Source organism: Diabrotica undecimpunctata, chromosome 1, assembly GCF_040954645.1.
Source record: "Diabrotica undecimpunctata isolate CICGRU chromosome 1, icDiaUnde3, whole genome shotgun sequence".
Taxonomy (NCBI): domain Eukaryota; kingdom Metazoa; phylum Arthropoda; class Insecta; order Coleoptera; family Chrysomelidae; genus Diabrotica; species Diabrotica undecimpunctata.
This window is the reverse complement of record NC_092803.1, coordinates 57,514,298-57,537,014: the sequence shown is the minus strand read 5'-3', so window position 1 is coordinate 57,537,014 and position 22,717 is coordinate 57,514,298. Positions and strand designations below refer to the sequence as shown.

The window sequence follows — 22,717 nt, the reverse complement described above, 5'->3', positions numbered from 1 at the left end:
CAAACCAATATTTTTCTCGATTTTACATATCATAACAATATATATATATATATATATATATATATATATATATATATATATATATATATATATATATATATATATACAGGGCTGATAAAAAATGTCATTTTTTAAATTAAATTAATTTACAAGAAGTATGTATGTAATTTATTTATTACTACTGCTATAATCTGCTAAAATGCTACTACAGTTCTCTAAGAAGCCTTTTTAGTAAAACTTATTGTATGATATCTGATCTCCCTAAAAAGAAAAACGCAAGAGAATGCAGCGATTACCGCACCATTAGCTTAATGTCTCATACGCTAAAGTTACTACTTAAAGTCATCCATAACCGAATATATCACAAACTGGACATAGACGTTAATAATACACAATTTGGTTTCCGCAAAGGCCTAGGAACACGTGAAGCTCTCTTTTTTCACTTAATATACTAATACAAAGATACCTGGACGTCAATCAAGATATATACGCATGTTTTATTGACTATAATAAAGCATTCGATAAAGTACGACATGAACATTTAATGAATGTCCTGAAATCAAAGAAGATTGACTACAACGACCTCAGGATCATATCAAATTTATACTATAAACAGCGAGCAAAAGTACGTGTTAACGAACAGCTGTCAGAAGAAATTGAAATTAGATGTGTAGTAAGACAGGGATGCGTATTGTCGCCAATTCTTTTCAACGCCTACTCCGAAGAGGTCCTGAAAAAAGCTCTTGAGGGTGAAACAGCTGGAATAAAGGTAAATGGAGTTCCCATTAACAACATTAGATATGCGGACGACACTGTGATTTTAGCCGAAAACATTGAAGATCTTCAGAGACTGGTGACCAGAATAGCAGAGTATGGAAAAGAGTATGGTCTAACAATGAATGTCAAGAAGACGAAATTTATGAGAATATCGAAAACTCAAAGAAATAACGAGAGTCTTCTAATAAACGAAACCAACGTCGAACAAGTGAACGAGTATATGATATTATTCTTATTCTTACAGATATCGTACCGAACAAATAAGGAAATATTTTTATGTACGAGAAAAACAAACTAAAACATGCGTTTGGATAATTAGTTAATTGATTATTTATTGTTATGGGTAGTATTTCTTTCCGTCCATTTTTAATAAATTTTTTTAAAAGCTACAAAAAAAACCGTTTATGTAATATATTTTTTCTAAAACGGTCCTTATCTTACAACCCAGACTCCTTTCCAATTACTTTTGTTACCATTTGCAAGTACATACTAAATTTTAAAATATTTTTAAAGTAACCCTATAAAAGTAGAGACAATCTTCTGATGTCGCCTAAAATCGTTTTATGGCTTTACCGAGATTAAATTTTTGAAGTTATGTTCGTTTTTTAGTAAAACAAGTGGTGTCTTGGTATTTTGCAATTATTTGTGTACAGTATTAAAGCCATACTTATTCTGAAATATACTTTTTTTATTAGCCAACTAAGGTGTTATGTTATAACGTATGGCACATAAGTTTGAGAAAATAGAATAAACCAAATAAAACTTTTTTAATAAAATCTCTATAATAGTAATTTTACCTCTTTTGACCAAATGAAAAATACTATTTAAAGCCATAATTGACCGCAATCCTAATAGTACGGATTTTGTTTTTACGGCTATAAAAGCCTTTAGAGAACAAATACTATATCGATGGAATAAACAAGACTGGAGGAGTAAAGAGTAAAGGTAGCAGACAAAAAACGGGCATATAACATTGGTTAAGAGCGTAGGCGCAAAATTTCGGGCCAATGCTTTTTAAATGCATTCATTTTTTTCGAATCCTAAAAAAACTAAGACGTATTTTTGAAAAATTGAAACGCAGAATGAAAGAATACATTATTACTGAGGGCCGAACGTCCCTGAAAACTTCCATAATGTTTATTTTAATAAGTAAAGCTCGGATTTATAGGCAACAAAAATTGAAGAAAATTTTCGTCTTTAAATTATCTATTAATTTTACTGACTCACATAAATTTATCTCTTGTTTTTCTAATAAGGTAATTGTGGTAACTATTAATTTATAATTGTCATTGATATAAGCGAGTTCCTGTTTTAATTTGTGATTTTTTAATATTTTTTTTTTGCTTCTCGAATGGCTTCGGAAATATCATTATCAAATTCTGACATAACTAATTCTATTTCATTGCAGTGTTCAAAGTAAAAAAAAACTGCTTCGAGCCAGGTTCCCCACCTTGTAATTACTGGTTTAGGTGGCAAAGGGACACCGGGAAGTCTTTCTTTATATATTTGCACCCTCAACGGAGCCTTGGGCTACACAAGTGCAATGAATTAAATTAGGATAAAAAATCTTTAAATTAACAGCAGCTTTTAACATATATGCCGCAGCATCTGAAAGCATTAAAACTATTTTATTCACTAGTATAGCGTTGGGTAAAAAGAGGTTTGTTAAACTATCTTGTATAAATCGATTTATTGTTAAATTGTTTGTTTTTTCCAATTCTTTAACGGCAACTAAATAAGGTTTTCTCGCAAAGTTTTCGTTCAAAATTCCAATCATTAAATTAGCTATATACCTGCCGCATACATCTATCGTTTCATCCACGATAATATACAAAAAATTGCCCTCTAACTCCCGCTTAATTTTTGAAATACATTCCACATAACATTTTTTCACAGTATGTTTTCTCAATGTACTCTCGTCCGGTAAGGATTTATTAAAATATTTTTCGAAAAAGCATTTAAAACTAGGGTTCTTAACTTTATATAGAGGAATGTTGGATGCAATCATCATCTGGCATAAATCAAATTTAAATGCGTCTTCCTCCTTTTTTTGTGAACTGCTTAAACTATCCCGCAGAGATATTTGGACTAACTTAGAGAAATTTAATTTTTCCAAATTACGTTTATGAAGTGGGTTTCCACAATGCTGGTCAATAAAGTACTTTTTTCTACTTGAAATCTGAGAATTTAAAAAAAAATAATTAGAATTCTAAAACCGCTTTAGAATTTAGTTATGTTGTGGGACGAGAAAAAAAGAGAAAAAATAAAACTTAACGATTTGCCGCATGGTTTACAAAATGCTCCATCTCCTTCTAGAGAAAGTTCCGAATAAGGTGCGATCCATAGCCTCAATTTAGATGTCATCTTGTCACACAAATGTCTAAAACGTTTTAAAACGTGTTCTTTGCTTTTCGGTATACGCAACAAAACTAAACTAGGATATAGCAATTTGTGACTAAACTCTGATACAGTAACCGACTATACAACTGATAATAAACTAATAAAGCTTGGGGATTTCCAAATAGTTAACCCTCAAGTCTCGATCAGGTGCATTTTCCTAGAAATCTGTTATATAAACAAACCATTGATATTTTATTATTGACCCAAAATTTTATTATAGAATGGTTTAGTAATAGAATAATATCATGGGTAGTACCCTGAAATTTTAAAAAAGGCACAAATAGGCGGACTTTACGAAAAAAGGCAAAAAGTGCAAAAAACAATTATAATAGGCAAAATAGGCAAAAAAGGCATTTTGCCTATAATCCGAGCTTTATTAATAAGTTACAGGGGTGAAAAAAAAAGAAAATTTAGTGTGATTTTTAATTTCAAATATCTCATTCAAAAAACTTTTTGTTTATTCTAAGGGACTTTCGGCCCTCGGTAATAATGTAATATTTCATTCTGCGTTTAAATTTTTAAAAAATATTTGTTAGTTTTCTCAGGATTCGAAAAAAATTATTGCATTTAAAAAGCATTAGCCCGAAATTTTGCGCCTACGCTCTTAATGGTAAAAGACACATAGGACCTAAAACACTACATAACGTGCTGTAAAGATATAAAAAAAATCAGTACTGAAAGCAAAAAATAAAACATGGAACATGTGTAAATAAATAGACGAGAGCATAGGCTTTGGCAGAGCAAGCAAAACATAGCGAACAATAACACCTCTATCAAGGGAAAGAAAGGAAAAAGTTCATATTAGCCTAATAACGCTTAAAGTATAGAAAGATTTATTATCAACATCTATTAACTGAAGGTCGTCTACAATTTTTTACCGAAGCTAATGACCAGTCTTTCCAGTCAGAGATATCTTTATATCGAAGAAAACTCAATAACACCAAATGAAGTAAAGATATTCCTAATGACAATAACAAATGGTTGAGCTTCTACCTACAGGTCTTCCCATTGAACTTTTAAAATATGGACCGGACTCGCTATTGCAACTACTCGTTTCTGTGTTTAAGCTTTATAAGGGACGAAGAACTGCTACCTGAATTGCAAACAGCATTGGTATTAAACATTCAGAACAAATTTGACAGAATGAAACATTCACAGAGAAGGTGGAGGTCATGTGCTGATAACCTGTTTTACTTTCTTCTTTTTCTTCTAGTGTCGACTCCACTAATAAAGGTTGGCTATAACCATTGCAAATTCGTCTATATCTCTACATTTAAAGCATCAAATAATAAAATAATTATAGCCAGAATGATCGCCAATATTCGAAACGAATATGCACCAAAAGAAGAAGAATGGTAAATGTATAAAACATTGTAAAATAGTTTTAAATTAACGTTTTCGTTTTAAATGCAATAACTCCCTATTTTCTTCACTTTGATATCAAAGTAAACAATAAAGCGTGCAATAGCTCATTCTGTCCCTAATTTCACCACAAATATTCCAAGAAGCACAGCAAAATGCAAACATCAAACTAATTACTGCCAGAAACTAAAGATAACCTAAGGCGTTAATTACAGTTTTGGTTGAACCGAAACGTTTTTCATTTGAGATGTCTCCAGGGTTAAATTCAGATTTTTTTTAATTTTCAGTTGCAAAGTCGAGATAGTTACAGTAAATGGTATTAAAATTAAACAGAATGGTCCGACTTAAACGTTATTTTGATAAAAATTTAAAAAAATTGACTAGTAAATGACAGCAATGTTAATTAATTAACCTATAAATCCACAATAAACTGCGATAATTTAAATTAACACATTTATATAAAATCAACATTCGCAATGTTGACAAATAGAAACATTAGAACACATATTTCGGAAATGCCCAATAAACAAAATAAAAGGTTAAAATGTCTATAAGGAACTGATTAAAATTTATATTTAAACTCCAATTAACATACCAATGTTTCTATGCGATATTAACCTAAAAATGACCAAAATTCTTCTTCGGTTCCTAAAGATCAACCATATGAAATTATATCGTTCATAATAACCTATTCAATATTAACAAATAAACCAATTATAAGAAAACGTAGACCCATTTACAGCTGAAACCAAAGGACTGAACATAATAGGGCATGAGATATACTCTCAGAATCACAACAGTGGCCCAAATTAACAAAACATCATAGTCACATAGTTTGTCAAACGGTTGCTTGAAACAAGTTTTAGTTATTGTTTCGATAAGAGTTTGACAAAAAAGCCTTTTCTCCTTTAACCCAAATCTCTTAGTTTTTGTTTCTTTAGTTTTTATCTGTCGATTCCAAATTGTTTATGTAATGTTGCCATTGTTAAGTAAGTCACTCGAGTATGCAACGAGTGAGGCGGTGGTATGAAGAGACTGGTCAGCTCGAAGACCTGTTTCAGGATGAGGTGAGATGAGGATCAGGATGAGGATTGTCATATTGAATTATGTACGGGACAAAAGCGGATTGAATTCATGTATCGTTTACCGTTTTATGTCAATAAAAAGAGTAAAAACATACCCAACCTCACAGACGCTACCTGCAAGAAAATTAAGGCTTTCGAAATGTGACTTTATTGTCGAATCCTGAAGATATCTTACACCAACCACAATTATCAGGACGTTTTATCAAGAATTCAAAAAGGGAAAGAGTTGGATTGCACAATAAAAACATCCATAATCGAATCGCTCGCTCACATCATGAGGAACAACGATAGATATGGGTTGCTGCAATTAATTCTACAAGAAAAAGTAACAGGAAAACGAGGACCAGAAAGGCGAAGGATTTCTTGGCTAAAATGTACGTGTTTCAACGTAACAACCACACATCTTTTCAGAGCAGCATAATAAAGAAAAGACAGCAAATACAATTTAAATGTAAGTAGTGTCATTTATACTCAAGTTTAAAATGTGCTGCTTTATCCATTTAACATTAGACATACTTAGAATGACCCGGATGAATCAAGAAATTAATCGGCGAATTTGGTTAACACGCAAAGTATCCTGATAAAACTACTTTTGCCGAATTTCGAAGTTTACCCGTAACATATATTATTTTTTGGTGATTAATTTTTTGGAATACGAAATTTCTGGCCGATACTGACCTGCTACCGATTTCATTCGTTTCATAACTAAGATCTCAGGATTATCATTTCCAAGGATTAATTACTTTTTGGTAATTGAACTACGAACTCCTTTATGGCAACTAACTTTTTGTTTAACTAATTACAGGTGCCGTGGTTGATTTACGTTATTTGTTTCGCTGCGATTTATTTTGTGAGAATTTTAATGAATTGAAATCTGGATAATCTGAATTTATTAATTAACTGAAAGTTAATTATGAAAGAGAGTGTTATATTTATGTGGCTTGTAGAATTTGAAAGGATTTAAATATTTTGGTAAAATTTAGTTTGTATTATCGATTATTTGTATATATATATATATATATATATATATATATATATATATATATACAAATTTAAAGCTCTTGCAATTATAAATAATCAAAATCTTTTCTACCATATGTTGGGGTAAGGTTTCATTTACTTCTTAACAAATTTCTTCCATTTTTTTCGGTCTCGTGTCAACATCCTTTCGTCTGTACATGTCACTCCTTTCCTATCTAATATCTTCCCGATTACTTAACCCTATATCTGTCTTAGTCTTCCTCTTTTTTTTTGTTTTTTAATATTTTTACTTTATATGCACTTCTCGCCCTTCGGTACCCTTCATCCGGTGTAAATGACCCCACCAACTCTCCAGTTGTCTCTGTTCTATGGACTCCAATGGGAATTGTATTTTTAATTCGTTCCTTATATCTGTGTTCCGGATTTTATCCATTTTGGTAACGCCTTTGGTAACTTTATCTTGACTAACAAAAAAGACGGCGTGCAAGACAACTGTATTAAATCAATTTTCAACCGGAAGTGACCATAGAATGGTTAGAGCGAAGGTAGTCTTGAACGTAAAGAAGGAACGAAGAAATATGGTAACAAGGACTAAAAATGTTACGTTCACTGCGATTACTAACACGAGGGCATACCAGGAAGAAATAGATAGAAACCTTTAGAATGACGTGCAAGATGAAACCAATATTGAACAACTTAACGAAAGGTTGGTGGACGCTCTAAGGAAGGCACAGAAGAACTGTCAAGTTAAGCAAACAAGGAAAAATGAAAAACTTACAGAAGTCACAAGGAACCTAATGCAAAAAAGAGGGGAATTGAAATATAAGCACACAGTGAACATCGCAGAACTGAGAAATTTAAATAAAACCATTTCAAAAGTTGTTAGGAAAGACATAAGGGATTTAACACTAAAGAAACAACTAATACCATAGAACAAAATAAAAGCCTTAAAGTTCTAAAACGAAAGTTGAAGACAGGAACCAGGAACATTTATAAGCTAAAAAATAGACAAGGACATGTTGTATATGAACAACAAGGAATAATGAAAATTATCGAAGAGTACTATAAAATATTATAGCGTCGAGATGCTCACATTCCAGAGGTGGAAATCTCAGCCATAAAAAATCAAGAATCAGAGGAACTTCCAGATATAACCAAAGAGGAAATCGAATGCTAAAATTAGGAAGCGAATGCATCATAAAAGCTTTAAAACCCCTTTATAATGCTTGCCTCTTTAAAGGAGATACCCCAGAAAAATGGAATAGTGCCGTTATGATAATAATGCACAAAAAAGGAGATGTAACAGAAATTGAAAACTGCAGATCTATCAGCTTGTTATTTCATTTATATAAACTCTTTATGAGAATAATTACTAACAGACTGAAACCTAAGCTGGATTTTCACCAACCATTAGAGCAGGCCTGATTTAGGAGTGGCTTTGGAACGAATGACCACCTAAAAGTAATAAAATCCCCAATAGAGAAAGTTACAGACTACAACAAGCCATTGATATTAATATTTGTAGACTTTGAGAAAGTGTTTGACTCAGTCCAGCATAGCTCCATGTTAAGAGCTCTTACAGAGTGCAGTATTGATCATAAGTCACAGCAACAGCTGCAGTTAGAATGTATTATGGCAACACAAATACATTTCCCTTCGAGAGGGGTATTAGGCAAGGAGATACCATCTCTCCTAAGCTATTCACCGTTTTGTTGCAGAGTGCTATGAGAAACAATAATTGGGAGAATATTGGAGTCAACATAAATGGAGAATTTCTGAACAACTTGAGATTTGCAGACTACATAGTCCCTATTGCAGACCGGGTAGATCATGCCTGCCAGCTTCTTCAAGACCTTCAGAGCTCGTGTACACGAGTTGGACTTAAAATTACTTTCTCCAAAACATAATATATGACCAACCTAGTACTGGCGAAAAACATCTCAACTAACGGCACGCAAATTGAACAGGTGTATGGCTATAAATATTTGGGCCACGAGATTAACTTAGGAAGAGATAATCAAAAAACGGAGCTAAACAGTAGAATAGGCCTGGCATGGGCGGCTTACGGAAAACTGAGAGAAGTCTTTAGATCAGATATTCCCGTGTGATAGAAAAACTGGTGTTACTGACGCAGTTCAAAGGATTACAACATTGAAATGGACGTCCTCCAACAAGGTGGTCAGATGACATCAAGTGCATTCAGCACAACTGGATTCATGGTGCTCAAGATAGAATGCATTGGAATTATTTACGGGAGGCCTATGATGATGATGATGATGATGATGATTTAACTGTTCTTAAATACTCCAGCTCTATAGCCAGTATCTTGATCTTTTGCCGTTCTATTAGTATCCATGATTCGCTGCCAAAAGTTAGAACAGGTCTATAAACTGCTTTAAACAATTTAAAGTTTGTATTTAGTGATATTTTTTTTTCATATAAAAATTTTTTATTCATTGTATGATATAGTTATAGCGTTTTCTCTACTCTGCTATTGATTTCTGCTTTCAGAAATCAATAGTTTCTTCTATTATTACTCCTAAGTATGTAAAAGTTTTAACTTGTTTTACTTTTGTTCCTTCAATTTCTGTGTTAAGTTCTTCTCTTGTTTCTCCTATGTCTATACCTTTTGTTTTGTTAATATTTATATTTATTCTATTTTCAGTGAGTACTTTTGTCCATATCTCCAAATTATTCTCTTACAGTCTTTGCAATTCGCACCAAATCGTCAGCAAACACTTAAGATTTCTACTCTTTGCAGATTTTTATACCCTACATTCAGTTTTTACTTCTTGTTGTACATGTCTTAATATTCTCGACCATAAATAGTTTAAATATTGTTGGGGTAAGTGCGCTTCCTTATCTTAAGCCTCCATTTATTGTAAACGTATCCGATATTGTATTATTACGAATTACGGCGTTGTTGTTCCCATTGTATATTTTTTTGTATCATTTTTAGTAACTTGTTGTCCATTCCTTTTTCTCTTAATATTTTTTATAGTTTTGGTCTAGGTACTTAATCGAAGGCTTTTTCTGTCAAGAAATATTACGTATATTATCTTTTTCTTTTGCAGCGCTTTCTGTGATCTGTTTTAATGTAAATATATGATCCTGTATACTCATACCACTTCTAAATCTGCTTTGTGCTTCGCAAATGTGTCTTCTGTTATTGTTCTTAATCATTTATTTATTATTTTTTCTAAGAGTTTCATACATGTACATAGATGTCACGTCAATCCTCTGTATTTATTACATTCTCTCCTATCTCCTTTTTGCATATAGGTACTATTAGTGACACTTGCCAATCTTCCGGTATATATTCATTTTTCCATATTTTATTCATTCTTGTTACTAATATTTGTTTTCTATTTTTCCCCATCATTTATATAATTTCTGTTGTTATTCTATCCATCTCAGGAGCTTTGCCATACTTCACAGTTCTTATCGGTTCTTCTAGTTCTTCCTCATTTATTGAGTTTTCTGTGGTATCTTCCAATATATTATTTTGTTCTTCAATGATGTCCTGGTTTATATCCGTTAGCAGTGCTTCGAAGTGTTGTTTCCATCTTTTAACTATTTCTTTTGTTTCTGTTATTAATTCTCCATTTTTATGTTTATCGCTGTATATTTTATGTTTTCTGTGTTTTTATCGTCTTCGGGGTTCTGTAGAATATCTTCTGGTTACTTTTTCTATCTTCTTCTAGTTTCTCTTCGATTTTTTTCCAATTATCTCTCTTTTCTGCTGTTACCAATATTTTTACCTTTTTTCTTTCAGTTTTATATTTACTATTAATCTCATTTGTTTTGTCTTTCAAAAATTGTTTCCAGTTTCCACGCATTCTTCTTCATTTTTACTTGATTGTTTATTTCTTCGAGCCACCACGCTGTCTGTGTCTTTATTAAGTCTTATTTACTTGTTCCGCATACTTACTGAGCTGCATCCAGCCAGTAGCAGGTACTTGTAGTTGTCCCATAGGTTGTTTATATTATTATTGTCGCTAGTTTCTTTTATTGTTCGAAGTTTTTCGTTTACTTTTTTCTTATATGTTTTGCTATTTCTTTATTTCTTATTTTCTTCGTTCTTTCTTTTTTTCTCCTTTTTTTTTCTTCTTTTGCTATTTCTTATTCGTTTTTATCGTCTCATTTTTAATTGGTGTTTCTTTTTTCTTGTACTAGTCTTTTTCTTCTTTCTTTTTTATTTTTCCCACATCTTTGTTACTACAATGTAATGGTCGCTACCTATTTCGGCTTTTATGTGTACTTTTGTATTCATTACTTTTCTTCTATCATTGTTTTCAACTAGTGTATAGTCAATTATAGAGTTTTTATTTCTACTTTTTACTTCTCTAGTATACATGTGAATTTCCTTGTGTTTAAAAAATGTATATGTATTAATTATTGTCATATTGTTCATAAGTGCAAAATTCTAGCAATCTCCTTCCATTGCCACTTCTGGTCATATCTCCATAAATGGTCCTATCATATTTCTATTTAGTCTTTTAGCGAAAACTCTTATCTTTGTTTGTGCGTTATCATCTTCGTTTGGTCCATGTACTAATACAATGGTTTTATTACGGTTATACTTTTTAGGATTTATTTCTATTAGTAATATTCTCTCTGACTACGCTTTCCAGAAATATATCTGTGTTTCCAGTCTTTTATGTATTATACAACCTACATCTGCAGCTGATCTTTTATCTTCTGCTGTTGCTAGTATACTTAATTCTGCAACCTCAGACTCCTCTACTGGTTCTATTTCTTTACCATTTATACTTTTTTATGTTCCACGCTCTAGTTTTCAAAATGGTATGCTCATTTTTTCTTGCTTGATGAGTCTATGTTTTATGCTTTTTATTCTCTGATTTAATTTATTCGTGTCCGTTGTCATAGCCAGTGCAAAGTACTAAAACTACTTGTGGTATGTCTTTGTTAAATATTGTAATTATGATTGTGATGATAATCACATTTTTAATAAATAAAGTTTTTTACTGTTTCGATTTCCATTCCGGAAACGGTTTTCAAAATAGGTTTTTATACAAATTCTGAACAATGTATAACCAAAGTTTTTGTTGTTGGTTATGTCATTTCAAAATTGACATGCTTGACTTAGATTTCGTAGGCAAACAGCACATAGGCTACAACAAAAAATAAATTTGTTGTTTATGTGTATTTTGTGTTGCATATGTGTTCTAGGTAAGATCGTAGATGACGTTTTTTCGACTTCCTATTACTCCGCTATTGTTGGTATATTCTTGTTGTTGTCTTCTTCTTTTAATACTGGCTACCAAAGCCGGCTACCTGTCATACCCAGTATTTTGTCAGTTTTTCCTTTATCATATTCCTTGTGTTTTGCCACTAATTGTCTTCCATTTTCTTATTTTTGATCCTTCTCCGCTACTCCCCGTTTTTTTGCATTATAATGTTTTTAAAAATGCCTTTCTTTTTCCATCTTGGTTCCTCTCCGTCTGTTATGATCTTGTTAAAATCTACTTTTACTCTTTTATCATTTTACCTGAGTTCTTTACATTTATCGGTTATGTCTTTTCTTTCCTTTTTTGGTTGTTAGATCATTATTTACAAATACATTTTCACCTGACCTTTTACAGCTGACTTTTTTTTGCATAATTTCGTTTTTTCCACATGTTGTCTTATTTGTAACAACCAAGTTTTCTGTCCTAGTTTTATTGCTCTTTTTGTAGTTACTTTCTCCTTTGGGTATATTTTTATAAAGAATGTCATATCTTCCTTTGTTTTCTCTTTATCTGGATCAATCTTTAATTAAGTTATAATATTTTTTTTTGATTCCTTTTTGAGCCTCTCTAATCAATTTTCCACTTCATTTAGACGCTTGATAGTTTCTAATTCCCCTTTTATTTTCTACCCAAGATTTTTTAATGCTATTATCTTTTCTTTATATTTTATATTTTCTTCTCTCATTTCTCTGTGAAAATTTATTACCATGGTTTATTCCTTTACGGAAAGGGTAGATATCATTTCGCATTTTATGAACAATAAATGTGTCAATATGAGAGCTAAGCAATTTAATGAACGACGACATCAAAATAGACATGTCACTAGGCAGTGTTTTGGAGTTGGTAAAAAATGCATTAAACTGGGAATGTAGGTCATAAATAACGAAAAACTGGCAAGCCTAGAGTTAATAAAGTTGGTGAAGTTTCTCTTTTTGGGATATGTTCGCTTAGATCCCATGCTAAGTGCGAGGAAACTAGCAGCTGTATCTGAAATCAACCGAACTAGCGTCCAAGCCATTTTGAAGAACAAATTTCATCCATACAAAATAAACTTACTGCAGGAATGTGATAAGGGTGATTATGACGGCCGTTTACAGTTTTGTAAAATTATGAATTAGAGAGCAGTGACCAATCCACAGTTTATCTTTAATATCTGTTTCTCAGCAACCGCAAAAATTTAATGTATGGGCTGGTATTTTCGGTGAACGGCTGGTGACACCAATGGTGGCAATTTAACTAGCGAAATGTATTTACAATTAGTAAAATACGTGAATAATCCTGTGTTGACTGATTTTGTTGAATATGATTAACAATATGATGAAGATTATTTGACATTTTAACAGGACGGTGCTCCACATTATGCTTTACTTGTTCGTCTATATTTAGACCAACATTTTCCATGGCATTAGATTGGAAGAAGAGGTAGCATTTAATGGCTTGCTCGATCACCAGATTTGTCTTCCCTGGATTTATTTTATTATATGGATTTATATATATTTATTTATCACCAAAGTGATAACAAAAAAACTGAATGGAATTATAACATTAGCAGAAGAACAACAAGGTTTTAGGTCGGGAAGATCATGCACCGACGCTATATTTATAATAAGGAAAGTGCAAGAAAAATCATTAGAATACAAAAAACCAGCCTATCTATGTTTCGTGGACATTAAGAAGGCATTTGACCATGTCAAATTAAAAGACGTTATCCACTTATTGTAAGCAAGAGAGATACCTCGAGGAATAATCAAAACGATCGAAAATATCTACCAAAAGAACACAATAAAAGTAAAAGTTTAAGAAGAACTAACCGACCCTATTGAAGCTGGCAATGGGATAAGACAGGGAGATTCCCTCAAAGTGGAGATGATTTACAACGTATGCTGCACCAATTTAATATAACCGCCAGAAAATTTAATCAATGTGAATTTCCTCAAAACAGACAAAATGCATGGATACAACAGCAAATTTACTAAGATGTAAATTGGAGGTCGAAGGTCAGATAATAGAATAAGTGATGGAGTTTAAATATCTAGGTATCATATTATCTAGCTACGGAAAACTGGAAACGGGAGGATCAAGTGAATAGAGCAAACAGAGCTGCATGCTGCCTGAATGAAAGGATATGGAGAAATAAAAATATCGGGAAAGAAATAAAAGGCAGAATGTACAAAACAGACGGTAGACCAATAATTACATACGGGGTAGAAACACGACCTGACATAGAGAGGACAAAAAGGATGTTAGAAGCAGCAGAGATAAAAACCCTTAAAAAATTGATGGCAAGATATGTGACAGAGCTAGAAGTACAAATATACGACGTAGGTGCAAGGTGAAGAACATCAATAACTGGGTAAGAAATAGAAAAGTAGAATGGAACGATCATATAAGCCGAATGACAAGAAATAGAGTAGTAAAGGCGGCAAGAGACGGTTCCCTAATAGAAAGACGATCAGTAGCAAGACGACGGAAAGGATGGAACGACAACTTACTGGAGGCATATTGAAAAACAGACAGAGTCATGTCTACATAAAAAGAAGAAGATAGGATTTATTTTGTGAGGACATCTAGAAAGTAAAATGTATAAAACAACACACACATCTTTAGAAGCTTTACGTCAACAAATGCCGACCGATCAATCCGCAAATGTTTCGGAATGCATTAGTTTCAACATTTGGTCAACTAGAAAACCAGCTAAAAATATAAATTTTAAAATGTATTCATGTTTAAATAACTTAACGAAAGCAGTGGACTGAATTTAAAAATTTAAAGACTTAAGTATAGGAAATTACAATGGCTTTAAAATCATATCCAATTTGAACGTCATTGCCAATAAAAAATGTTGGTGATTCTTACCTCTGCCTCTATTTCGATTTCGTTAGGACACCCGGTATACTCGAAATTGGAATGTAAAAGTAATTTATTTGGAATCTCGGAGCTGTTAATGGCTCTGAAATGATGATGTCGAATTAACTCAATTAATTTGGTGCATTATTAACGAGTTCACGCTATCGTTGGTTAAACATCTTCAGTGGACATATTTCGATTGATGTAGTTACAGATTTGATGATTAGATCGTTAATAAAGTAGCTTATCAACTATCTCTTTGGTTATTGTTCAAATTAATATCTGCGCTCTAGATTTGTTTATCAGTTTTTCTTTTTGTGCTAAATTTGTCGTTAAGGTTGTGTAAATAATTGTCTTCTAATGCTAGGTTATTTTGAATTAACACGTATTTTAATTCCCCTCGATTTTTGCTATATATTTGAATTATTTAAGGGTGCTATGTAGTATCTACAACATATATTGTGATTGCGGGAAATCCAAATCATTTAGGACAGTTTTTTAAGGTGTAATGAGTAAGCGAGTAGTGACCAATCCACAGTTTCTCTTTAATATCTGTTTCTCAGGAGCCACAAGAAAGACGTGATTAATCCTGTCTTGACTGATTTTATTGAATATGATCAACAACATTATGAAGGTCATTTGACTTTACAATAAGACGATGCTCCACCGCATCATGCTTTACTTGTTCGTTACTATTTAGACCAACATTATTAATGGCATTGAATTGGAAGAAGAGGCAGTCTTTAATTACCTTCTCGGTCACCAGATTTATCTCCGGTTTAGAAGATTTACGACAATGGCTTTAAAATCATATCCAATTTGAACGTCATTGCCATTAAAAAATGTTAGGGTGATTCTTACCTCTGCCTCTGTTTCGATTTCGTTAGGACACCCCGTATACTCGAAATTGGAATGCAAAAGTAATTTATTTGGAATCTCGGAGCTGTTAATAGGCTCTGAAATGATGATGTCGAATTAACCCAATTAATTTGGTGCATTATTAACGAGTTCACTCTATGGTTGGTTAAACATCTTCAGTGGACATATTTCGATTGATGTAATTGCAGATTTGATGACTTAATCGTTAATAAAGTAGCATAGTTTTTTAATTGAAATTAGTTTATCAACTATCTCTTTGGTTATTGTTTAAATTAATATCTGCCCTCTAGATTTGTTTATCAGTTTTTCTTTTTGTGCTAAATTTGTCGTTACGGTTGTGTAAATAATTATCTTCTAATGCTAGGGGACTTTGAATTAACACATATTTTAATTCCCCTCGCTTTTTGAAATATATATTTGAATTATTTAATGGTGCTATGTACAACATATATTGTGATAGCGGGAAATCCAAATCATTTAGGACAGTTTTTTAAGATACAATGAGTAAGCGGGTAGTGACCAATCCACAGTTTTTCATTAATATCTGTTTCTCAGCGGTCACAACAATTTAATATATGTAATTTGACTGGCGAAATGTATTTAAAATTACTGAAAGGCGTGATTAATCCTGCCTTGACTGATTTTATTGATTATGATCAACAACATGATGAAGGTCATTTGACTTTACAATAAGACGATGCTCCACCGCATAATGCTTTACTTGTTCGTTACTATTTAGACTAACATTTTCAATGGCATTGGATTGGGAGAAGAGGCAGCATTTAATTACCTTCTCGGTCACTAGATTTATCTCCGATTTAGAAGATTTATGACAACGAATGCCGACGAATAGATCTATTACGGATTATAATATTTAAATTGCTAGACAATTCGATTACTTAGAAGTGACACTAATAAACAGTATCAAAGGGAACCAAAAAGTCGTAAAAACAATGGCTAAAGGTAGTAAGATATCTGATAGTCTAACCAAGATGTTAAAGTCGAAGGAAATAATCCAGAGCCACAGAAATACGAATATATACAACAGTTATTCGACCTGCAGTGCTTTACATAAGCGAGTATTGGATACTTAATAAGGATAATAAGGGTAAAACTAGATAAAAGGGAACAAAAAATCACCATCATTCAGCCTCTTGTGTCCCTGCTGGATATGAGTCTGCTCCATACGCCTCCAGGAAATTTTAATTTGCGCAAGTTGCATCCAGATATGCTCTATTCTCCGTGTATGGTTTTTTCATCGGTAATATTTCCCAGCTTTTCTTATCTCCACGGGGTTTTCATACCAATAATCTCCTAGTCCATCTATCATCGCTAAACCGTGTTGCATATCTTGAAATCACTATGATGTCTTCTATTCCCGTTCTTCTAAGAATATCTTCATTCTTAACGTGATCTGTAAATTAAATTCCTATCATCTATCTTTCGTTTTCCTCTGTGTGATTCTCAGTTTATTAGCATTATTTTAAGGGAGCGTTAGTGTTTCGATCCATATGTTATATCTGGAAGCATGCATTGATTTTATACCTTTTCTTTTAGGTCTCATAAAGATTTTACTATTGAATGTGCTCTGTAACCTTTGTATTTCTTATGTTTGTTTGTTTCTGGTGATTTTTAAGTCATAATCAAGATATCTGTATTGTGTAATCTTTTCTATGGAAATGCTAAATAATTTTATTATTCCTCCGATTATCAAGTTTGGTTCATCACTTTCTATAACATATATTTGTCTGCTTCTTTCTGTTATCCTTTTTTGGAATAAATATCTTTTTTATTCATCCTACAGGCTTCTGTCTACAAATTTTACTTTCGTAGTTTTAATTTTTATCATATGTAGGTGTTTTCATATGGATTTTGCACAGTACCAATCTACCAACTTATGATAGCTTCCTATGTCTGTTGATATTAATACTCTTACATTTAAGACTCGAGAAGGATTTAACTTTCTGTTTAACAAAATAGAGTCTATTTTTTTGTGCTCTAATATTTTCAAAAGTATTTATAATTGTATTGTTTTTTGTGAATTGAAAAGTGTTGTTATTACGTGTATCACTTCAGCTACAGAAGCTCTCTCAATCACTCAAATTTGCATATACGAGGGTTTGAATGTGGGTGTTCATATGTACTGCATACGCGTGCTTCTCGCAAGGCTAATATTTTACTGCAGCAATATTTCTCAGCTCTACATCCCATTTTTTCAGCTTTTAGTTTCTCATCAAAGTATTATTCACTCCCCTTTTTGCTCTTTGATGTTTCGGGACTCCACTGTTTATATGTACATAGTTATTAATAAGCAATTATAGACTAAGCTCAAGAATACTGTTATAATCGAAAAATAATCCATGTTACTACAAAATACGCGCTTGCTTGAGATTATAACGGATTATACCAAAATGCTGTATCCGATTGAACACAGATAACCAAAGATATATAAATGCGTTCGGTTGGTATTTATTTTTTATTAAATAAATTAATAATTAAGGTAATACTATTGAGAATTGATTGACCTACTTTCAAGGAATACGGGTCGTCCTTGGGAGGAACGTCCATTAATGAAAGAGTGTTCGTTGAAAACTTCTCTTTGGGGCGTAGTAGCTTTAAATACACCGCTAAAACATAATTTGCTTATATTGTGTTATTTATTTTGAGCACAGGTGATGTATTGTTCATCCGAAGTCAATAAGCCATAATAATTGAATCAGAAAAATAAAAAAATACTTTATGATATTTTAAAAGGAAACATCACGTTTTGACAATTACCATCTTGAGTTTGGTTTATTTATTAAATTCTACGGCACCGTTATAAAAAAACGTATCAGACGTTGCAAATTATATGAATGTTCTCACAAATAGAGCAATATTAGTGATTTTATAAAAGCTTCCAGTATAATCGTTTAAATATTTGTTGTTGTGCTGTTAAGATACTTTTTTTTATAACAATTAAAAACACTGAAGGTGACAGTTGTCAGACATATGTAAAAACCATATTTAGGATAGTAACTAGGACCATTTACGTTCATAGGCATATAATGTACCTCGAATCCTTTATCTTTTTTTTTCTGTATTTATCTTCCAGGGTTTCGTAATTTTTTCATGTTTTTACGTACGTTCAGATGTCTTCCATGTTACTTTCTTAGTATCTTGATTCTCCCTCTGAGTGCTAAAGACTTCCATATATAGTCGTTTTACTATATCTACTAATATTGTGGCTAACGAGTTACTTACTATATTAAATACATAAAGTAGTAAAAAGTTTCTAACTTAAAATGAATCATACTTTTTCTCTATTTTAGGTACAGCAGCAAATCTCCGGAAGGAAGTCATTAGAAATAAAATCAGAGCTATTGGGAAAATGGCTAGAGTATTTTCTGTATTAAGGTAAGTTTCTATACTCGTAAAATTCTCTTATCATCTTGTCGCGAACCATGCTTAAGATAATAAAAGCAAGATATGTAACACTAGCTACAAAATATGCAGTTAAACGGACATGTTAAATGCTTTTTACATTTATCGAATAGAATGCTCCTCATTCAACTTAATACATACCCAATTACACCTAACATTATCCAGGTATATGCCCCTACAGATGACAAACCAGACGACATAAGTGAAGCATTCTCTAATTAATTATCCAACACTTTAAAAAGGGAGAACAATTGGGAAAATTCATGAAACAATTTTGGCTTGGAGAAAAAATGAGCGGAGAGACCAATTTTGTGAATTTCTAACAGCAGAAGATTATATTATATTATATATAAGAAGATTATATACACGAAAATCACCTCAAGATACTCCAGGCTGCTTAGTGAAAAATAAGATAGATTGCATTATGATTAGTATTCCGTAACAGGATAATATCAGTCAAGACATACCCAGGAGTCGATATCAAGTTAAACTAAAACCCACTTATTTTAAAAATTAGGCCTAGGCTATAGAAGATTAACATAAGATAATAGAAGATAAGGTAGCGGGTAGATACAACGTACGATCCCAGTACAGTTAGATCTACATCAGGGTCGCGACCCTGTCTACGCGAGGCATAGTTCACTATCTCTTCCTTTAACCGAAGAGGTACCATGTCCCAACCTGCTATCCTTGTCGATGACACCAAATTTTCTAACCAATCGTAACATCCTTCTACCAACCCGCACAGGTCAACGTGGTAAAAAAACGGCTAGGAATCTCCGTAAAATAAGAAACGACGAAAATGAATGGCCCTCAGTCTACAGCAGTCCCTTGAAACCAGGCTATGTTGGTAGTCTCGGATGTAGAGCTATAGAGGGTGCTAAGAATCCCCGTAGTTGACCAGTGATAAGCCAGTGATAAGCGACCAGTGTTAAGCATACAACTAACATTGCAGAGTTAAGGAATTTAAACAAAACCATTTCAAAAGCCTATAAGAAAGACGTATAGAAACACTAAAGAAAAACCCAACTACAACTAACCATAGAACAAACCGAAAGCCTAAAAGTTCTAAAACAAAAGTTGAAGACAGGAATGAGGAATATTTTTAAGTTAAAAACAAGGGCATGCCATATATGAACAACAAGATATACTGAAAATCATCTAAGAGTACTAGAGAACATTATATCGTCGGAGATGCTCACATTTCAGTGGTAGAAATCCCGGCAATACACAATAAAGGGTCAGAGGAATTTCCAGATATAACCATAGAGGAAATTTAGAGTTACAGTTTACATGTGTAACATTTTATTATGCCTGCCTCTTTAAAGGAATTACACCAGAAACGTGGAATAGTTCCATTGCGATAATATTGCATAACAAAGGAATGTATAAATGGAACTATTTTTAATAGATCGACGCAAATTCTCGCATTCGCTGACTATAATAGTTATAGTGGGCAGAAGTATGAGAGACATGGGGCAGTGTTTTACAAGGCTTGCGGACGCAGCAAGTGAATTAGGACTTGTGGTAAACGAGGAAAACACCAAATATATGTTGGTTTCTAAAAACCCTTGAAATATCCAACAGAAAATTCAAATTAACAACCATACCTTTGAGCAAGTCAAAGGACTTACATATCTTGGATCGCTAGTAAACGCACAAACACGACAAGCGACGAAATAAAAAGACGCATAGCAATAGCAAACAGAACTGTTCACGGCCTCCAGAAACATTTAAAAAATAAAAATATAAAACGTGCAGAAAAGCTTAATATATACAGGACCTTAATAAGACCGGTTTTGATATATGGGTCTGAAACGTGGATCTTATGTTAAAATGATAAAAGACTTCTTGGTATTTTTGAGAGAAAAATTCTTAGAAAGATTTTTGGGGCCGTAAATGAAAATGGGCTATGGCGTCGAAGATACAACTTTAAATTATATCAGTTATACACCGATCCAGATATTGTGAAATTCGTTAAAGTGCAGAGACTTAGATGGGATGGACACATTGCTAGGATGATAGATCACGAATACACGAAGAGATTAACATTTTCAAAACCAGAGTGCACAAGAAGCAGAGGACGACCACGAATGAGATTGATTGATGGTGTGGAAGAAGGCCTACAGATTCTAAGGGTTAGAAGATGGAGGGAAGTTGCCAGGAATCGACAGGAGTGGCGACTTCTTTGTGAGCAGGCCAAGATCCACAACGGATTGTCGAGCCACTTACGATGATGAAAGGAATGTAATAGAAATGGGATAATACAGACCTATCAGCTTTTAATCTCATTTATATAAGCTCTTTATAAGAATAATTACTAACAGACTGGGACCTAAGCTAGATTTTCACCAACCACTAGAGCAAGCCGAATTTACGTGTCAACGCGAAATACGACAATCAACTCACACAGAACAGAGTGTAAAACAATACCGTTATTCAAATGGATGTAACACAACCCGGAGCTTAAAAAGTTGCATAGACTTTCAGAAGACATACAAGAGATGACAAATAAGATTTTAGATATGATGGAGGAGAGGAGAAAGTTTAAAGATCAGGACACATTCTACAAAATCATAGACAAAAAGATCAAAAAAGCAATAAGAATAGCTAAGGATACATAGCTAAGAGAACAATATAGCTATTGTAACATATAAACGCGATTCATTCAATATGCACAAAAAAAGTTAAAGAAGCTACAGGCTTATACGAGAGTAGAAGAGTTGGATGGTTTGCAGACAAACAAGGCAAACCACTATTAAGTGTGGAAGAGAGAGTGGACGTTTGGACGAAATATGTGGAAATAACTTTTGCAGATGAAAGGCAGCATACCGTTGAAGACACGGAATGCTAAACAGGTCCCCAGATTACCATCAGAAAATTCACGTTAGGTAGAAAAACCAAAGATTGTAAAACTGTACGGCCTAAGGAGTTTTGTGCAGAATTCCTAAAACTTATGGATGAACAGGGAATAAAATAGATAACAACAATATATAACAAAATATATGTAACTGGAAAAATTCCCCAAAGCTGGTTAAAATCGACCTTCGTGACTATAGAATAAAAATTAAATACACAAACATGCGAAGACTACAGGACAATTAGTCTAAAATTATTCCAATGAACCACTTACTTAAAATTTTTTTAAAAGTGTCCTGGAATAACAAGTGTCATGGACACAATTTGGATTCCTTTGGATTCCGCGATGCCTTAGCCATCTTAGAGGCTCTATTCGCTGTATTAAAGCTTATGCAGAGTTTCAGGTATGCCAACTGTGCCAACGTATATATATATATATATATATATATATATATATATATATATATATATATATATATATATATATATTTGTTTTATCGACTTAAAAAAGACAATTGATAGAGTAAGGCATAATAAGCTCATAACCATCTTGAAAGAAGTGGGCTTAAATAATAGAGACTTGAGAATCATATAGAATTTATATTACAACCAAACTGTCAATATTTAAGTAGATGACAGTTGACAGAGGCAATCTCCATAGAACGACGAGTGCGACAGGGATGTATTCTCAGTGTTATTTAACATGTACTCTACAGATATATTCGATCAAGCACTGGGAGAACTAGAGGAAGGCGTAGTAGTCAACGAAATGCGTCTTAACATCATTAAAAAATGTTGTAAAAAATAATGTCGCGCATATCAGATATAAGTAGAGAATAGGGACTTGTGTGA

The 22,717-nt window shown here is 32.8% G+C and overlaps 1 protein-coding gene across 5 annotated transcripts in view; it reads left to right on the top strand.

Moving 5' to 3' along the window:
* Nucleotides 1-22,717, top strand: part of LOC140449622 (serine/threonine-protein phosphatase 2B catalytic subunit 2-like) — a 727,881-nt gene that overhangs the window by 687,330 nt on the left and 17,834 nt on the right. For 2 of the 5 annotated variants that reach the window (XM_072542882.1, XM_072542865.1), the window contains one exon: nt 18,901-18,979. In XM_072542882.1, coding sequence (XP_072398983.1) covers nt 18,901-18,979 — 79 coding nt within the window. Of the gene's footprint in view, nt 1-18,894; nt 18,980-22,717 lie in introns of all 5 variants that reach the window. The other 3 variants (XM_072542873.1, XM_072542892.1, XM_072542878.1) reach the window with 2 other exon arrangements.